Source organism: Dermacentor variabilis, chromosome 1 (genome assembly GCF_050947875.1).
Source record: "Dermacentor variabilis isolate Ectoservices chromosome 1, ASM5094787v1, whole genome shotgun sequence".
In the NCBI taxonomy this organism is placed as follows: domain Eukaryota; kingdom Metazoa; phylum Arthropoda; class Arachnida; order Ixodida; family Ixodidae; genus Dermacentor; species Dermacentor variabilis.
Genome location: NC_134568.1, coordinates 233,607,439 through 233,627,082, shown reverse-complemented (window position 1 = coordinate 233,627,082; position 19,644 = coordinate 233,607,439). Strand labels below are relative to the sequence as shown.

General features: G+C 49.3%; 1 protein-coding gene across 2 annotated transcripts in view; it reads right to left on the bottom strand.

Moving 5' to 3' along the window:
- LOC142559450 (uncharacterized) overlaps positions 1-18,430 on the bottom strand; it is a 35,791-nt gene extending 17,361 nt beyond the window's left edge. The window contains exons 1-2 of one of the 2 annotated variants that reach the window (XM_075671053.1): positions 18,369-18,418; positions 18,162-18,305 (exon numbers count right to left, since the gene is read on the bottom strand). In XM_075671053.1, coding sequence (XP_075527168.1) covers positions 18,162-18,163 — 2 coding nt within the window. In that variant the 5' untranslated portion in view covers positions 18,164-18,305; positions 18,369-18,418. Of the gene's footprint in view, positions 1-18,161 lie in introns of both variants that reach the window. The other variant, XM_075671044.1, reaches the window with a different exon arrangement.
- Between the last annotated feature and the right edge of the window lie 1,214 nt (positions 18,431-19,644).

Genomic DNA, 19,644 nt, shown 5'->3' with positions numbered 1-19,644 from the left:
GGTAGTCAATGCAGAAGCGCCACGAGTTGTCTTTTTTCTTTACTAAGACAGCTGGTGATGCCCACGGGCTGCTGGAAGGTTCAATGATGCCCTTGTCCATCATCCTGTCTACCTCTTTCTGTATGATGGCCCTTTCTGTTGCGGAGACACAATATGGCCACCTATGAATGGGGCTGGAGTCACCGGTCTTGATGCGACGCGTGACAACAGATGTCTGGCCCAGTGGACGGTCGTCCAAATTAAAGATATCCCGATAAGGTGACAGGAGGTGACGAAGAGCTGTTGTTTGCACGGAAGGTCAGGGGCAATCATCTTAGAAACATCGTCCGCAGGCGTCTAGTACGAAGGAGTGGGCGACAAAGGTTCATTGGTACTGAGGAAGGATTCAGAGGTCAAAGAAGAAATCTGAAATTCTTCCAAAGAAGTGATATGCGCTATGGCGATACCGTGTGGCAGCACATGCGACGAAAATACAAAATTGAGGATGGGTACGCGAGCGCAGTTTTCGCGGATCCGGATTAAGGTGCTCGGTAGCGCAATATTGCGCGACAAATCCACGTCAGTAAGCGGCGACACGACGTACTCGCCATCAGGTACGGGAGGACAAAGCGTCAGGAGGACATTTGTAGCAGCCTGTGGAGACAGCCTTGCAAACTAGGCAGAACATAAGCGGTGTGAAGCACAAGTTGTTGCGTCGGGAGGAAGCGGCAGATCCAACTGTACAACACCTGCGGAGCAGTCAATTTGGGCAGTGTGTTTCGAAAGGAAGTCAAGGCCGAGAATTAAGTCGTGCGGACAGTGCTCAAGGACGATAAATAAAACAACAGTATAATGGTCCCCAATGGTCACACGTGCTGTGCACATTCCAAGAACAGCTGAAGTACTCCCATCGGCGATTAGCACGGTGCGGCGGGCGTCAGCACCTTTTTGAGCCTTCGGCGGAGGGCAGCGCTCATGACTGAAAGCTGCGCTCCTGTGTCAACGAGAGATGTAACAGGAACGCCATCAACTTCAATGTCCAGTAGGTTTCCACGTGTAGGCAGGGTCAACAGACGATTTGTGGGCCGGGTCGGAGTTGCAGCTTCACCTCTGGGAGCTGCACCGCCTAGTTGCAGAAAGGGACGACCGGTTGCAGAAGGGGACGAAGAGCGGTGAACGAGAGGCGAACGCGACCTACGACCTTGCGGAGACTGGGAGCGGCTGCACTCAAGAAAAGTTTACACCCTCTGGGGTGTGTATTTGGCACACAACAATAATCGTCATCTGTCTTGCCCGCATTTGCTTTCTTGAAAACGCTGCGCTCGTTACTTTCCTGTCGAGAATGCTCTGTCATACTGATAACGCGCATGCCGTTCGTGACTTGGAGGTACCGGGCTCGCAGCGTTAAAGAAAGGAAATGTGGGCAAGACACATGACGATTATCGTTGTGTGGCAAATATACACCCCAAAGGGTGCAACTGTTTTTAGAATGTGGATCTTGGTGGAGCACTGTCAGCGTTGATGCTCCTAGTCGGCGTATTGGGCGAGAAAGTACGATTGTTTGGCACTTGGCGGTAGTGACTCGGAGACGACCACCGAGGAGGCGACGACCAGTGGCTACGGCAATGACGGGTGATGTGTCCAATACCGGAACAATTAAAACAGCTGGGTTGATCATCCGCTGTGCGCCAGTCGGCTGAGTTGCGACGGAGTGGCGGAAAGTTTTGCGTCGGGGAGCGAGCGGCCGGAGTAATCTGGTAGGTGTTTGTATGGCGGACCGAGCAGGGAGAGGGAATGCCCAAACTTGCTATTTCATCCCGAACGACCGCTTGTATAAGACCACAACGACGAGAGCGTCGATGATTCGACGATCGTGCGCTAGTGCACGGTGTGAGAAGTTGCTGTCGCGAGAAGTTACGTTCCCTGTAGACGCGCAAGAGATGGGAGGCAAGTGGTGTTGCGTTGTTCGCTGCACGAACTTCAGTCCTCACCATCCGCACACACAGTTTGAGCCGATGCCGATCGCGTTCAGCCGAGGTTAAGCCTGTATGTCACAGTCGCGAAGTTCATGCGTCTGCTGCTGGCGGACCTGAGCGACTGACCTGAAGCTAATTAAGCCATCAGGGTGAAGAAAACTCCGTCTGTAGTTAAGTTTTGACCATAGGGATTTGAAATAATTCCTCATTTCGTACAGTGCACACACAAAAAGCGAGAAGCGACGACACGGCGCAGTATCGACATCGGTACGCTACCGTTTTCGACGGAAAGCTGCCCACCGCACTCACCGGCACTTCCCTAAATTAAACGCGACTGCGAGGATGGATGTATTTTTACGTATTGTCATGCCGACTCATAATTTATCTCCCGAGGTTCACTGCTTGCCTCGTATCCCAAATGGGCAGCAAGCGTGCAAGCGTAGGCCCCTTCGATACAGCAGCGTAAACAACCGCTTCGTTCAGCTGCCAACGGTGTCTATATTGGCATCAGCGTTTCCGCGAGAAAACTACGCATTCTCTAAATGAACGATCTCACGCGCAAAGTCCTCATCTATGTCCACTTTGCGGAACCTATTGTGTGCATGGAGAATACGAAGAATGATAAGTAGGCAGCATAACGCTCGCGTACTAGTCTCCCGCTCGCTGTTATCGAAGGTGCGTGCTCGCTCATATTAGCGCGATTCATAGTGATGCAACGGTGCTTACATGCACAAATCTCTCTGTTTTGATATGTTCTGACATTATTTGATGTCAACGATGAGCGGCTAGTATACCTGAAGCGAACGACGATCGGTCGCTGCGCCTGCTGATGTAAACAAATGCACCGTTCGGTGCTTTGGACTGTCAGCGGCGTTCTTGCGAGATACAAATGCGGAAAGTCATGACCCACATCTTACAGTGAGCATGCAAAGCGCTTCCCTGAGAAGGGGTAAAACACCTAAAATAGCAAGCAGCACGTATAAAATCAGTGGTTTGGGCTACCCTTGGTCTTCATGACCAAGGGTAGCATGATATGTAGCGCATGGGCGCAGGCTCTAGTGGTGGCGGGTCGAATGCGAACGGCGATTCGTGGCTATCGAATTCGTCAGAATCATACCTGTGAATATTTGACATATCCGAAGAGCTGGTACAGCTGATATTGTCACCCGAAGATCCGGCGCGGTCACGATTCAGCCGAGCGTCCGCTGTTCGCTGCCAGCGGGCGAGATTGGATATAAAGCCCCTTAAACTTCATAAAGTACTGCCGCGCTTTGAAGATGCCGCCTCCTCCTCGCGCACTCTGGCCGAGGCCGACGCCGCGTCGCTATTGGCCTAATAGCATCCCGTGGGCCCTCGCGCCATGCATCAGCGCCATTTTTGCTCGAGAACCGTCTATGGAGTGGCCAGGAGCGCATGTTGGCGCCGTTGCTACGCTCAAGCAGTGTAGGCGGCGCCATGATCGAAGAGGGAGCGTGAAAGAGAGGATGCTGTAAAGCAGTGATTTGGGCTTTTTGGTAAGACATCGTGAGGTTTATAACGCGTGAAAAAGACAAGGACGAAAGGGAGACGTGACGCACACATGCGCTAACTTGCAACAATCTTTATTTCGAGCAAGGGACCCATACATATACACAACTTTTTTTTGCAAACAGCGCATGTATGATGTACGCGATAAAGTTGTATATATGTATGGGTCCCTTGCTCGAAATAAAGATTGTTGCAAGTTAACGCATGTGTGTGTCACGTCTCCCTTTCGTCCTTGTCTTTTTCACGCGCTATAAGCTTCACGAAAGAGAGGAGAAACAAGGAGGGGTGAAGGCGGAGGAAGAGAGTGTCGCTACTTTACGAAGTTTAAAGGGCCCCTGAAACGGTTCGGACAAATTTTGTAGACGCGTAAGGTACAGCTTAAGTAGAACATCCGCACCACAATTTAGGTGAAGCGTTACGTATTAATGGAGCTACAAGCGATTAGAAGCTACCCTCCTCCCTAGCCATGCTTTTCCTCCTCAACTCGTTCGCCGACCGAGTGGGGCTAAGCTCCGCCTTCACTGGTTCAACGTCACGATGCGACGTCACATCGTCCACTTCCGGTTGTTTTGGAGCCCGCCCCCGGCCGCGCGAGACCGCTCCACTAGCCGCTTGGCCGTCGACCCCAAGCGAGAGCTATCGAAGCAGCGTGCGTTGCGAGCATCTGTCGTAGCGCCGAACGTGTCTTGTATTCCGGTAACCACAGGCAAGCTGGACATTTCGGCAAATGACTGTAGGCATAAACTCAAGCTGATGAAGGAACTTTAGCGTAGACGTACGTGAGCGGCCTGATCGGTCTGCGCGGTCCACACACTTGTTGGTGCAGCGCTTAACCAGCCAAACAAAGCGCTGATATTGCTCTAAACAAGTGTAAAACATTTTAAACATTTATAAAAACAACGTGTTCATGATTACACTCCTGCGAAAAATACACACCAGCAGCAAAGAAGAATACACTTCGTTGCTGCTACTGTGTATGGTTGAGCTCTGTGCCACCAGGTGGCTGCACCGTGCAGACCATTCGCATTTGCCCTTCTGCTCATCTCATGGCTCATCCCGTTACGGCAAAGTCAAGCGGCCAGACTCTGTCCCCTTGCGCTTGCGTTTTCCCTAATACCGGACTCGGGAAACGCTATTGCGTTAGTAATCTTCCGGTGTAAAGTGGACGGCCACAAACGCGCAAATCCTGGCGCCGATCGGATAGCGGCAGTCCGATGCGCAGCAGCCAGTTCGCTCGTACGCTGCCTTGCAGAGGGACACGATGTCGCAGCTTGACATATTGCCAGTCGCTACGTTTGCAGTCCACAAGGCAACAAAGTCGAATCATAGTGCTCGCGAAAAGACTGAGACCGACTCTGACCGCGGGGCTCTCTTCAAGATGGAGTACGTTGTAACACAAGCAGACGACACATGCTGTGTGCCGGAAGTGTTTAAGTGTACTGAAAAAGTATTCTTGTGCATTCTCTTTATGTTACTTTCTTTTCATAAAAACAAATTAACTAACATTCCAACTATTACGAAGATCATTTGTTTACCATAAAGTTGGAAAAATTATCGATCACGCGCCCTTGTCAGCCAATCGGATAGCTCTCCCCACTGACGTCGTATGGGCGATTTCGGTCATATGGGTATGGGCGGCTTAAAATTCCGCCGAGCAGTGCGTTGCGATCGGCAGCGATGTGCATATTTAAAACCTTATAATAAATTACACGCTTTACGCGGAGCACTTAGATGTGTCAATTAATGATCAGAAGGACCTACTCTAATGACTCAATACGTTTGTAGAAAATCGTCAAAAGCGTTTCAGGGTCCCTTTAAGGGGCTTTAAAGGGATTGAGACACCAAATTTTGAAGCTATAAAAAGCATGTTGTAGGCTGCTTCCGTATGCAAGGACACCCAAAACGAGGTATTGGACGCTGCAAACATTTCAAAATAATTTTAATTGAGCTCCAAAGAGTCATTAAAAACTCCTCCTCGTAGTCGAGACCCATCGCTAGCGCGGCAGTTACTACGTCACAGAGGAGGAACGAAAATATTGACGTCATAGCACACCAGCACAAAAACGTGACGTATGATGAGTAGCGATGAAATGCCGATTACGGAGCCTGCTGAGCCTAGCAACCGAGCATAGCCTCCACTACGACCGAGCTACAGGCATATAGAAATCCTTTTTTAATGCAAAGAAGGTGTAAGGCGTCCAGACACGGACACAAGAGGAGAGAAGTGGACAACACGAACGCCGCACGCCGGCCCGCGAACGGCAAACTGCGTGCGGCGAGTTGCCCTGCGGACGGGCCTTTACACGTTTGAGTGTAACACTAGCCGGCCGACTCCGAAAGGGACCAGGATATGCGGCGTTCGTGTTGTCTGCTTCTCTCCTCGCATAGTCGCGTAGTTCGGCAGCTCGGAGCGGACTCTCCTTCGCTTGGCCTTTCCACGTTACCGGCCCGTCCACGTTACCGGCACGGAAACTCGCCGCACTCCGTTTGCCGTTCGCGGGCCCCCGTGCGACGGCGGTTTTGCTCGCGAACGGCGAGATTTCCTTGCCGTAGAGAGGACGGGCCCGGGACCCATTTGTGCGGCAGCCGTACGGCGAAGCGGCCAATCAGCGACCGAGGAGTGGTCGCTCTGGCATCGACGGCAGCTTCACCGCCTCGGATCGTTCGGCGCCGCCGATATCGTCGCTAGGCCTTTTCCGGTTCACTTCAAAGCTAAAGCTTACGGCGCTTCACAAGCCGCAATATTTTGTTACCGTTGTTGTCGCTCTTCGCAATAATTATAATAATCGCGACATGCACTTCGAATCGCCAGTGGTTGACCTCTGCTGGCAGAGCACGCGTATGCGCGAGCAGACGACGCAGCATAGTTTTACGTCACTATTTTTTGTGGGCCACGTGACCAAGCCATGTTGCGTTTCCTCCTCTGTGACGTCATAGCATCCCCCGGAGCCCAGAAACCGAAACCGAAATCGCTCGGTATAATAATGCTATTATTAAATTATTTATCGGATATATATGAATCCCGCTGTGTGTATCGTGCTCCCGGAAGCATGACGCAACGTTTGAATCAACAAACGCATGAACGAAAATTTTGATGTCTCCACCCCTTTAAGGCCGGCATGCCTTGGGCGCCCTCCCCGGCGGAGACACACGTCACGTCACACGAAGAGGCTCACTCGGCTCCTTGGTCAGGTTTCGGTTTCGTTTCTGCGCTTTTTTGCCTATTTAAAATTATTTTCAAATTTGCGAAATAATTCTACTATCAGACACGTGGCAGTGGGATCTCAAGAACCTAAATATTCCATTACCTTGACATGGTCAAAAAATCGCCGGAGTTGCACTTTAAATTGTGGCGTGAATGTTTTATTGTAGCTGTACTGTTATGATCGACCTGTCAGGTGTGAAAAGCATTCAACGTGCTTCCCCACGTCAACATAATTGTCCTCTTCTCCGAATCGACGACACGCTTTTCCCCGAGCTGACACAAAAGGATAGAAGCAGAAACCAAACGGCAAGAAGGCGCCCCACCCCCACTCTTCACAAGCGGACACAAAAGGAGAAACGAAGCAATACAAACCAAAGGGCAAGAAGGCGCCTCCCCCCCCCCCCCGCTATCCACAAGCTGACACAAAAGGATGGACGGCGAAAGCACTACTACTTCCACAGGCTTCGGAAGAAGACGGCGGCGACGACAGGTCAGCCAGTGGTTATTTAAGGCCGTGCTGGCCCACATGTTAATAAGACCGTTCGAGACTCAGATGAGAGTCACATCCACGTGTCAATGAAGTGAATACAATCTTTTCTGCTCTTTTTCATCATCACTATGCCCGGCTTCGTCGTCGTTTCCTGATTCCTGCGGCGAAGGCCCACGTCACCCGGTCGAGATTATATCAACTGGTAGGCAGCAATGGGGCACTCCACCATTCGCCCTTGCTTCAGAAGAATGGTGAGCGCTTGACTTTCTTTGAGAATTTGCCAAGTTTTAGCTCGTGTGTTTTCTAAAACTGGAAATTAGTTTCTGTACGTGCAAGCTCCTGTTGAAAGCTTCCTCACGTCACAGCAGAGTAAGAAAGGCCTCTTTCGGGATTGACCATGGATTTAAGAAAATGGAGGAAGCCAGAGTTATTAAATTGTGAGGAGCTGGGAAATGAGGTCACAAAAAGTCGAGAAAGCCGCAGCTTATTGAGGCGACTGAGAAGTGCGGGGCTCTTGAGGACGAAATTTCAGAAGCATGGGAAGAGATAGAGAAACGAGCTGGGAAAGCTGAATAAAAGGCTGCAGAAGAAAGGCAAAGAGCTGGGAAAGCTGAATAAAAGGCTGCAGAAGAAAGGCAAAGAGCTGGGAAAGCTGAATAAAAGGCTGCAGAGGAAAGGCAAAGAGCTGATAAAAGGGAAGTTGCAGAAAGAGAGGAACGAGAGCAGCAGACAGCTGCAGAAGAACTAGACGTACAGCGGGATCTGGCCATGAAATCGGCAAATAACATCTCAATAAATGAAAGACCTTCAGGTGAAGCAAGAGTGACAATAAGGGATCTCATGACGCCTTACAGGGTAAACGATGACATGGGATTGTTTCTCGTTACTTTTGAACGAACCTTCGAGAAAAACGGGTTGGCGCTAGAGAGTTGTTCACAACAGATTCTGACCGTTCTTCCTGTCGAGGCAACCGAAATAATTGCAAGTCTAACGAGAGACGACGCAGATGACTATCAGAAAGTCAAAGCTACGTTGCTAAGGGAATATCGGCTCTCAGCGGAGGCTTTCCGTCGTCGTTTTCGTGAGGCAGCTAGAACACCGGGCGAATCTTTTCAAGATTTTATTTACAAGTTGAAAGCCAATTTAAATGAGTGGCTAAAAGGGGAAGACGCGTTCAGTTGTCACGACAAGGTCGTCGAGTTAATCTTCTTAGAGCAGTTCTATGGGTCCTTGAGCGAGGAGATGCGCCTGTGGATTCAAGATAGGTCAGGCGAAAAGGGCTTGGAACGTGCTGCAGTGCTAGCAGATGAATTTGCGGCACGTCGCGATTCCGAGAAAATGCGTGTCCAGCCATTCAATAAATTCAATAAAGAGGAAAACATGCGCCCCTTTCACAACGAGAAAGCTGAAGGCGGAACCAAAGACGAGATGACCGATAATTCAGGCCAGAATAACACCACAGCGAAAGGCGAAAAAAAAATCAGCAAGAACATTGCAGGCTACAAAAACCGGTCGTCTGTTTCCGTTGCCAGCAGCCTGGACACCTTGCGATCGGTTGTCGGAAGCCAAGAATTGTTTTCTTTTTTGTGAATGGCGACGACAACGTGATGCTTAGAACCCTACGTTCGCGACTTAGTGCGTGGAAGGTCATGTAAGGTACTTAGGGACCCAGCGGCGACAATGGACGTTGTCAACACAGTGTATGTGAAACCTGAGGATTTCACCCTGGCGGCCTGGGGCACAACTGGAAGCATCCGAAGGTCCTGGCAAAGCATGAGTCGACTGCTAACAGAACAACTTGTTTATTCTAGCATCGCAAAAGAGCGGCCGGTCAAGTCGACCGAAGTGGAGAGACGGGAGACCACGTTACTCGACGGAAGAAATCGGAGCCTCTCTCGGCGTCCGGGGCAGCTGCTTTTATACTCTCGGAGTCGAGGGCAAGAAGGAACGGCTGAGGAGAGGCGCCCGTGACGGCGGGGCACGGACACGCTGAGAGACACGTTGAGACAAGAAGTGACGCATCCGCCGGGCCGGCGCCGGTCAGACCTCCTCGCTTCACAGTTGGGGAGCTCCTCTCCCCGGCTGCCGCGCTTTGACAAGCGTGGGCACCAACATGCACACACACTCACACAAAGACACGTGGCATTGAAACATGCCTGGACGCGCTTGGCAGGAAGCGTTACGGCAGCGCTGAACGGGCCAAAATGTCCGCCGCTTTGAATGAAGCCCCGGCGTCCGTTGCATCCGCGCCGGCTATACCGCGCGTCGAAGGCGAAACGTAACACGGGTAATGTGCGTGGATCCAGCAGGTAGTTCAAGAAAATAGTGTTTGCCTGCCCATAGCCAGAGTGAAGATTGAGGGGCCGTTCTGACTATTGCTGACAGAAGCCGCAGTGTCGCAAAATCTGCCCAAACATTATCCCTACTTATTTTCAAATAGCTCGGAAATGCTGTTGAAGAAGAAGGGCTTGAGTTTTGGCGACCATACGGTCCAAGCTCTCACGCGTTCGAAAACTCGGGAGATCGCGGCGAAGATAAACCACGGCAACGAAGCCCAAAATATGCCTCACGACATAGACGCTCAGGAAACCCCGCCCACAGCTAGTGAAAGCGGCGAGGAAGACGCTAGCAAGGAGGCATCCGGGTCAGGAGGCAGCAAGGAGACATCCGGTAGGCAGCCGCAGCCAGAGAGCTAGCAGAGGAATCAGAAACTAATTTGGTACTGCCACATTCGGAAAGTATTTTAGACCTACTGATGGCTGATAAAGGACTCGCGGCAGAACACGAGAGCGATGTATCCTTCGACAAGTTGAAAGAAACAGAGGAAAAGGGGATAGCCAGAAAGAACATCCCTTTTCAACGCCGCGGTGGTCTTTTACACCGACAGTACAAAAACACGAAGGGAGTACAGTTTGACCAGCTCGTTGTTCCCTCAAAACACCGAGTTTCAATCCTTAACCTGTGTCATGGCAACGGCTGGACTGGTAATTTAGGCATAAAGAAGACTAAAGACAGGTTAGTACTAGAATTTTATTGGCCGGGATGCTTCAATGATGTAGAAAATTATGTGCAGACATGCGAGGCTTGTCAGAAAGTGGGAAAGCCACACGAAACAAGGTAAGTTCCTATGAAATTGGTTCCTATAATCACGCAACCCTTCAAACGCTTAGTGGTAGATGTGGTGGGAACCCTCCTCGTGACTAGATCAGGGTACAAGTACATTTTGACAATAGAGAGTTTTAGTTTAGGGGACGCAAGCAGCTTGCGTACGCAACTACTAGGGGCGACGGTACTGCGCATGCGCAGACGCTGACGTAGGGGTCTGCGCATGCGCATAACCGTCGCCCCTAGTTCTTGCGTACGCAAGCCGCTTGCATCCCCTAGACTAAAACTCTCTAATGATTTGCCCTGCAACCAAGTTTGCGGACGCCGTTCCCCTAAAAGAAATCAATTAAGTCGAGGTAGTTGAAGCGTTACTCTCGGTGTTCTCTCGATTAGGTTTCCCATCTGAACTGCAAAGCGGCAGCGTATTCACCAGCGCCATTACTACCACCTTCCTAGAAAGGTGCGGCATTCGCATCATCCACAGTTCAGTGCGGCATCCACAGAGCAACAGTGTAGAAGCCTGGTACTCTGTGCTGAAAAGGGTACTGCGGGCTTTGTATTACGAGCAAAGAAAGGACTGGGAAGCGTGCTTAGCGGCCACTATGTTTGCCTTGCGCTCGGTGCCGCATGAAGCAACAGGATGCAAAATAGAAGTGAGGCGTGCAGACAGGACACAAGAGTAGAGAAGTGGACAACACGAACGCCTCACTTCTATTTTGCATAATGAATCCTTACCAACTAGCTCAGCTTTCTGTCGTTCGAAGCAACAGGGTTCAGCCCAGCCGAGCTCGTTTATGGGAGGTTGCTTCGAGCCCCGCTTCAAATGGTGCGCGAGGCATGAAAAGGTCGTGGAGATGATCCTACAGTTGTTGAGTACGTATTGGAACTGCCAGAGCGCTTGCAATCTTGTCAAGAGTTGGTGGAAGCAAATATGAAATCCGTTCAAAGGAAAATTAACATATACTACGATAGGAACTCTTGGAAGCGTACTTTCACTGTAGGAGATAAAAGTGCTTTTGTTAACGGCGTCCAGAAAAATCAAACTAGACGTTCTTTGGTAAGGACCTGCGGAGGTCACAGAGAAGCTATCAGAAAGGAACTATGCCATCAAATTACCGGGCAGGCGTAAAGAGCTGAGGATCTACCACACGAACCTAATAAACTAACATCAAAATCCAAGTCAATCAAGATTTAGCTTTAATCACAGAATAAAGATTCATATTTATCCAACAGCGAGGCAAATCCGGCGTCTTGTTAATCTGAGATACCTCAAGCTTACCATAGAATCAAAAAACCTGAACTTAAAATAATTTCTTTATATATCATTGATTTCTAAATTAGAATTTGCTAATATGATAATTACTTGAGGGATAACAGGCAAGAATTTCCCCATCGACATTTAACTCAACTTGTAACATATTTTGATTCATCTGCTGCCAGGTCTTGATGTTAAAAGAATCATTAATGAGCCTAAATTCCCACTGGCTGCGACGCGACGTCACGAGCAGGCTACATCACGAGCGCGCCTCGACAGAGCAGAGAGGGCGAAACAGAACACCTGCCGCTTCAACAGCACGCCAGGTGTTGCGTGCGGAGAGAGGGCATCGCCTGGACGTCACGTCACCAGCGCGCCGTACCTCTCTCTCTCACCCCCACTGCTGCCCGCCCCTGCCGGCCTTCGTGGCCGCCGGTGCTTCCTCGGTTTCTGGTCGCGCAGGACGTCGGTGGCATCCGGCGTTGGCATTGCAGGATTTAACCCGCACCAATTTAATCGCAAAACTGGCTAACATACGCCGCAGCAAAACTAGAATACATTACTCTCAGGGCAAAACTCGAAGGACCGCTCAGCGCCGTTCAAGTGGAAATTAATGCTTTCGCACTCACAACGCATAAATGCTTAAGTGTCCTCCGTTTTGTTTGTTTTTTTTTTTTTTAGTTACAGCTACTACTGCTGTAACCGAGTGTATAACATCTTACGCTTTCTACACTAAACATTTAAAGGGGCCCTGAACCACTTTTTATCGAAATGGGGAAATGCATTTGAAGGTAAAATAGGCTATTTCAGAAAAAAAAAATGACTCGCCATCCCGGCCCTGCGAAAGTGGATGGCCAGCAAAGCCGTTAGAAAACCACTCAAATGCTGTCGACGGGGATATGAAATGTTTTATCGTTCTGCCTAGTCTTAGAATGACAGCATTATGATTTTGCACTCTTCGATGATCATTGTAATCAAGCTACTCTTCGGGAGTCTTAACTTTGCCTGGCCTACCCCATAGGGGTCTTGCAATGGATTGCATTAGTTACTAGGCAGGTCTCCCTTTTATATATTAGGCGAAATGCGAAAACACCCGTGTGCTTAGATTTAGGTGCACGTTAAAGAACCCCAGGTGGTCAAAATTTCCGGAGTCCTCCACTACGGTGTGCCTCATAATCAGAAAGTGGTTTCGGCACGTAAAACCCCAACTATTATTATTATTTTATATATTAAGTTTGGTGACGTCACTCAGTGATTCGTATGCTGCTCTAGTCCCTTTCTCACTGGAGCAGCTTATGCAACCGTAATCTTTACTGGGAAACACGCGAGGAGAACGAAGGTGCCTCGCATTGTTCACAGGCGCCTTATCATCCATCCTGTGGTTTTGACGCTTGTTTTGTGCTTTTCTTTATGGAAATTAATAATGCCCTGTGTTTTGGATGCCCGATTCCAAATATGCACTTTTTTCGGTTCAACTTTTTTTTTCCGACGGACACGAAAAATCCCGACCAACTAGAGGCTGTTAGATACGGGGCCGTTTCCTGAGCCTACTTCGAGTTCCCCAGACCACATCGAATCGCACCACAGCTAATTAAGGAGCGCAGAAGCACGGATACCACATTCCTGAGGCACGGCACGTGCAAACAAGTTGGCGGACCCCACTTCGTGTGCAGCCGGTGGAGCTATTCACTGCTTGCTGTAATGCGCCGTGACAACCTGGCTGCGTCGCCCCCATCCATGTATTGTGACGGCGCATTGCAAGTCAGCAAGGCAAGACCGCAGGGAGAAGAAAGCCCTCGGACAAACACCAAGCAGGGACTCTCTTCGCCGGGTGTGACTCCATCGCACGGGCGCCTACCATTGGCCGAAAATGACGACACCCGAGCGGGTTCGCCGATTGGCCGAAAATGGCGTCACCTGAGCGGGCTCTCCCATTGGCCGAACGTGACGTGTCTTCAAGACACCGAAAGGCTTAAAAGACGCAGACCGGAGCATTCCGAGAGCATCCCTTGATTCATCTCTCTCGAACTTCTTGCGACGGGCCGCAGCGTCCGAGTTGCTGCCAGCCCGTAATGACTTCTATGACTGTTAATTTGCTCTCACTGTAAATAATGTAAATAAAACCTCCCAAGTTTTCATCCCGACGTCCTCCTCAACTCCTAGAAGGCTAACAGCTCCGCTGTAATACTTAGCCGCAAAAAAGTACTTCAATTGCGTTCAGCAGAAGCGGAGGTATTGGCAATCAAACAAACCCTTCGCGGTGCTTCCGCTCCTTCTCAATGCCTTGCACTGCGAAGGCCACGGTGGAGTGGGGCGTGCCCACAACGTTCCGCCTACTGAAAGTCACTGTGGCGTGCAGTTCAAATTTGATTTTGGGTGTTAACGTAGACGCCACTACTTCCCATTTTGGCGCCTAGGTAAGCCAAACGTAAGCCACACGCGGTTGTCCACAACGCGTTTGGCCAGTGCATGGACTCGTTGCGGCGGTCGCGGTATATACGCTACGTAGCAGACCAACATTTATAGATAAGTATCTATAAACGCTGTAGCAGACCGCAGCCACACGCAACTGTAGTATACGTATGCAAAGCATTTGCTTTGTGCACGACAGGGCTTGAGTGCGTGCTCGCGCTTATATGCTCGTTTGACCGTGATACGGACTGGCTTTACCCTTCACCAGCTTGACCCACATCCAACCTGCGCATTTAGAAGCGCTATCAGTAAGTCTGCCCAGGCGTGTAAACGCATGTTCAGTTTACGTTGTTTCACCTCATGCGATTGGCCTAGGCCAATCGCGTGGGGCGAAACTGAACGCAAATTGAACGCGCGTTTCGAACAACGATCTCCGATCGCCTGCCCTATACTGAGAAGCAACGGAGAAGACCAGTTGGGTGTAAAAGATCTCTCCCATTCCCACGACCAGACCCTTTTTTCACCTTTGCGCCCGCTGGAATTTGTGTGTGCGTGGGAGGAGAGGCGGGGCGTCCTGGTGGGTTGTGACCTGTGATTGGCTACCTCCAAGAAGGAGGGTTGGAACTGAGGTGTTATAATGACGGTGCAAAGAGAAAAGAAGCTGCTAAGGACCATAGAAATAAGGCTGATCCAGACGCTCGTTGCTAAACTCTGGACCTTTTTGTGTTTTTTTTCTATTCAACAATGTAAATCAGTTTTGTACAAGTGCCAGTAAACCTGTTGGTTTTTGTTTTCCCAACTTCTGAGCTTCTGATTCCTTCAACCCGAAGCCTCCGCCACTTTACCATATGGAGTCGGGTTCGAGAGATAACCTAGCGCCGCAACACTAGTTATCGCCCAAACAAGTTACAAAAATTATTAGTTCCCAGTTCTTCCTAATGTTTATTCACAATATCACTCAAGCTGTAACGTCTAGTGCACTGAAGTTTTATTTGTCATTTCCAATAGCGACGTTCAAAAGGCAGATACAGGGCACCATACACTTCATTGCCATCTTTCGGCGTTTGGACAGGGTTGCGTGTTCAACGCCAGCGGTCCGTGAGTTCCGCGGCGCCGGTTTTGCGACGGCTCGAGAGATGGCGCCACACAGCGTGACCAACCCGGCAGCGTCCGGCGCGCCGCGGATGGCTTTTGGCCAAGACGACACTTGCAATGAGATTGAAGTTCAAAACAGGTTCGTGTGCTGTGGTGTGATGTGCCGTAGCGAACATGCGCTATACCCACTTTAAGATTGTTCTACAGTTCTAGCTGCGTCCCCTCTGGCCTCGCACGTTAGTAGAAAGGGAAGCGCTGCAGTTTCTGCAGTGCTTCTGAGGGGAGTCGCGGATAATTACAGCTCTCAAGCGGCTAACGTGGCGACGGCCAGGGAGCACCAGAGGGTATCGTGCACATTCGACGCGGTGGGGTGAAAACGAGTTTCTCCCGTCGCCTTTCCTCTCTAACTCGCGCCTGAACCTCCTGAATGCTTTGAACCACCCACAGACGCGGTGTGCGCGACAGCAGCAGCAACAGTGGGAAAGTCGAAGGAAGAGGCAAAGAAAGCTTCACTTCAAAAAAGAAAAAAAAACGCGTCCAAATGGCGCACACCCGCTCCAAGCAGTGCACAAATGCACCCCGCCGAGAGCTGACGGAGGTGGTGTTTTGCCAACCAGGGTCACTGCACGTGCGCCGGCGACGTCACGTTGTGATGTCGCGGCGCGGCGTGACGTACTTCAGGAGAGGTCTATCGGGGTGGGGCGGCTGAAAACTCAGGGGAGTGGCGCCGCTGCGATCGATGCACATTTTTAAAACCTTATAACACGCATTACGCGGAGCGCTAAAATGTGTCGATGATCAGACCGAGCTACCCTAACGACTCAGTACATTTGTACAAAATCAACAAAATCGTTTCAAGGTCCCTTCAATGTGAGCCGCTTCACTTGTGGCTCTAATGTTTTATTGGCTGTACTTTACACACCATTTTTTTTAATTATGGGGTTTGACATGGCCAGAACCACTTTCTAATTATGAGGCACGCCGTAGTGGAGGACTCCGGAGATTTTGACCACTTGGGATTGTTTAACGTGCACTTAAATCTAAGTACACGGTATTTTCGCATTTCGACTCCATCGAAATGCGGCCGCCGTGGCCGGGATTCGATCCGGCGACTTCGCGCTCAGCAGCCCAACACCATAGCCACTGAGCAATCACGGCGGGTTACCTTATACACCTACAAAATTTGTCCAAACCGTTTCAGGGACCCTTTAACGGAATCCTGTTAGCTGTGTAACAGACAATGATTTGTCGTGCACGTCTATCTTGATATGAAATCCAGAAGACGAAGCAAAATTTCTGTATTTGTCACAAGCAATATTTTAATCTGCTAAAGAAATGGTCTGCACGTGGAAAACGGTCTATCAGTGTAGACCAAATCCACGACACAGCATTTGAACACGTTGACATACCAATTGAAACACTCCCAGGGTTCTACTAGGACACATAAATACCCAAGAAAGTGGATGAGAAAAACGACGCCGCGGTAGCTCAATTGGTAGAGCATCTCACGCGAAATGCGAAGGTTGTGGGTTCGGTTCCCACCTGCGGCAAGTTGTTTTTTCATCCACTTTAACTTCCATTAATGTATCGTCTCTTTATTTCATTTATTAAGCACAAGTAGTTTCCCTTATGTTGTCCTTGGTGTCAGTGTTTGCTGGCTTCTTATCAATTGAAATTGAGCTATTTATGTCTACCAATATACATAACTTAGCAAGACAGGCCCCGCCGGGTGTTTTCGTATTTCGCCCGCATCGAAATGCGGCCGCCGTGGCCGGCATTCGATCCCGCGACCTCGTGCTCAGCAGCCCAAAACCATAGCCACTGAGCAACCACGGCGGGTAGCATTGTGACAGTTCGCGGTCATCGGGTTACATCTCTTCATGTGTGCCTGTGCGCGCGTGACACCATGGTTGCTAATTACCAAGCGCACGTTTACTGCAACTATTACGGCCGATAAAGCTACGAACCTTACTTCGTGTAGTTGTATATATGCTTCGCCTTTCGGGCGAAACTGCGACTTCTATTTTCATAGGAAAATAAAAGTTAAGGCAGTAAGGGTTAAAAGAACATAGAAATGTATCGACGACGGCTGCTTTGCTAGTGAAACTGCATAGGTAGTAGGGTTGTCTGTGCAAGCATGGTGCTTTCCAAGTCAGCAGCAAGGCGCTCCAACACTGCTACACCGTACTTTCTCCCATTATGAAAGAAGTTACACCGTACTTTCTCCCATTATGAAAAACAAGGAGCCTGAGAAGGAAGACCATCAGCAGAAATAATGTCATGGCTACAGTGCCAGAATCTTCTTTCTTGCTTCTTTGGCGGTTTCTAAATAAGATAGCACTGAGGAAGGAAATAAGCAGATTCACGCACGCACGCATGCAAACAGATGGGCACGGCTGCCTGCTTCATACACTGCACTTTCTAGTTCGGCTGCACACAGACTCTACAAGTTACACGAAAAAGAAACCGATTACAATTACTTCATTAAACTGTCAATGATTACAGCGATTTACGAACGTTTTCTAAAAGTACTTAGAACGGCGTTCGTGCTGTCCACTTCTCTTCTGTCCTGTCTACACGCCTTATCTTTTTGCATAATGAATACTTAGAAATTGTTGATTTGGTTTGACAGTGACTAGCGAGAAGACGACCCTTCACCAGCGTCTTTCACGCTGTTTTCAGCACGTTAAAATAAATTCTGGGGCTTTACGTGCCAAAACCACGATTTCATTATGAGGCACGCCGTAGTGAAGCGCTCCGGATTAATTCTGACCACCTGGGTTTTTTTTAACGTGCACCCAATGCACGGTACACGGGCGTTATTGCATTACATCGCCATCGAAATGCGGCCGCCGCGGCAGGGATTCGATCGCGCACCCTCGCGCTTACCATAGCCACAACGCCGCCACGGCAGGTTTTTCTGCACGTCTGCTCCCCACGGTTGTTCGGAAAGAATGCAGCACAGCGCTGTGTGACTGCCATCCGTTCAGAAAAGCAGGCAGTGCTAATATGAAAGCGAAAATTAGCTGTTTCGTAAAACCAAAACTTAGTAACGCCTCTCACAAGGGAACTTCAAAACCAAAACTGAAATGTGATCAGAAATGTCAACGCACTTACATTCAATGCAGCACAGTCGGCTTCAAAGCTAACGTCAGTGAACCGTCACGTAGGTATTCTGTGGTACGAGCATTCCTTCCTCCGTAGAAACGTTCCATGGGCTGATGTGACCATGCATTCATCGCAGTTGTTCTTTGCAGCATCCTGCTAAATGCTACCAATCAAAAACCAGAAAAGCGGCTTCAGAAACATTGTGCAAAATAATACCTTTGTACTCGTTTGCGGCCCTCACAGCGTATTTGTGCTTTGGCTCTATACCAGTTGGATCGGTCTGGATGGTGTTGGATTCTGATCACACTTCAGTTTTGGTTTTGAAGTTTCCTTGTGAGAGGCGTTATTAAGTTTTGGTTTTAGGAAACAGCTAATTTTCGCTTTCATATTAGCACTGCCTGTCCTCGTTTTCCCTTTCCTGTCAATTGTATATATGTTTTCAAAACAAATAATAACAGTTAGCACTGCAGAACACAGGGCTAATCTTTCCCTTCTTCGTAAAGAACCACTTTTAGGTGTTTTGTGCCACTTCTCTCTCTTTCATATATTCTTGTTCATTTAGAAGTAAATATTAGCAGATATAAAATCTGCGGCTAAAGAACAACATTTCTATCATTATTATTTTTATATAAAAACGCTACATGATCTGCTTGTTCCTGACGACATTTTAGCGAAAATTCGAATACGGGTCTGATAAGCCCGATAATTTTTGTTTGGTGTGTGATATATATTAGTCGAACAGGAATTTATACTACCGCAGTCAAACGCACTTCATACAGGCCACTTCGGTGTAAAGATCTCACAACCACTCGATGGCATTGAACCACTATATCAACAATCAACAGCGCGCGTGTTAAAAATTAAATTATGGGGTTTAACGTGCCAAAACCACTTTCTGATTATGAGGCACGCCGTAGTGGAGGACTCCGGAAATTTCGACCACCTGGGGATCTTTTAACGTGCACCTAAATCTAAGTACACGGGTGTTTTCGCCCCCATCGAAATGCGGCCGCCGTGGCCGGGATTCGATCCCGCGACCACGTGCTCAGCAGCCCAACACCATAGCCACTGAGCAACCACGGTGTGTCCTTTCTTCTGTCCTCGTCTTTTGCGCTGTGCAGACATGTCGATATTGAATCACCAACTCGGCCAAGCTTCCACTTTATCAAGTTATATCAAAACAGAGTAGAGGTTAGGCATTAGGTCTGACACTTCGTCAGACGGAATGTATGACTATAGCGTTATGGCATCGAGGTTCACTAATACTTGTTGCTGGTCCTAGTTTGTTCATTACGTGCTTAAGAAAAGCCTGTGTGCGTGTACGTCTTTCCCTCTGTGTGGTGCTGCAGCATCGAGGTTCGCACCGTGGTATAGCGCAGTTGGCAAGTTAAAGTGTTCGGCCGTTCAGCTTCTGGTCTTTCTCTCCCTCTTCGTCTTGTTCTTTTCTATAGTGCAGCTCTACACTCTAAGAACAGTTTACACCCTTTGGCGT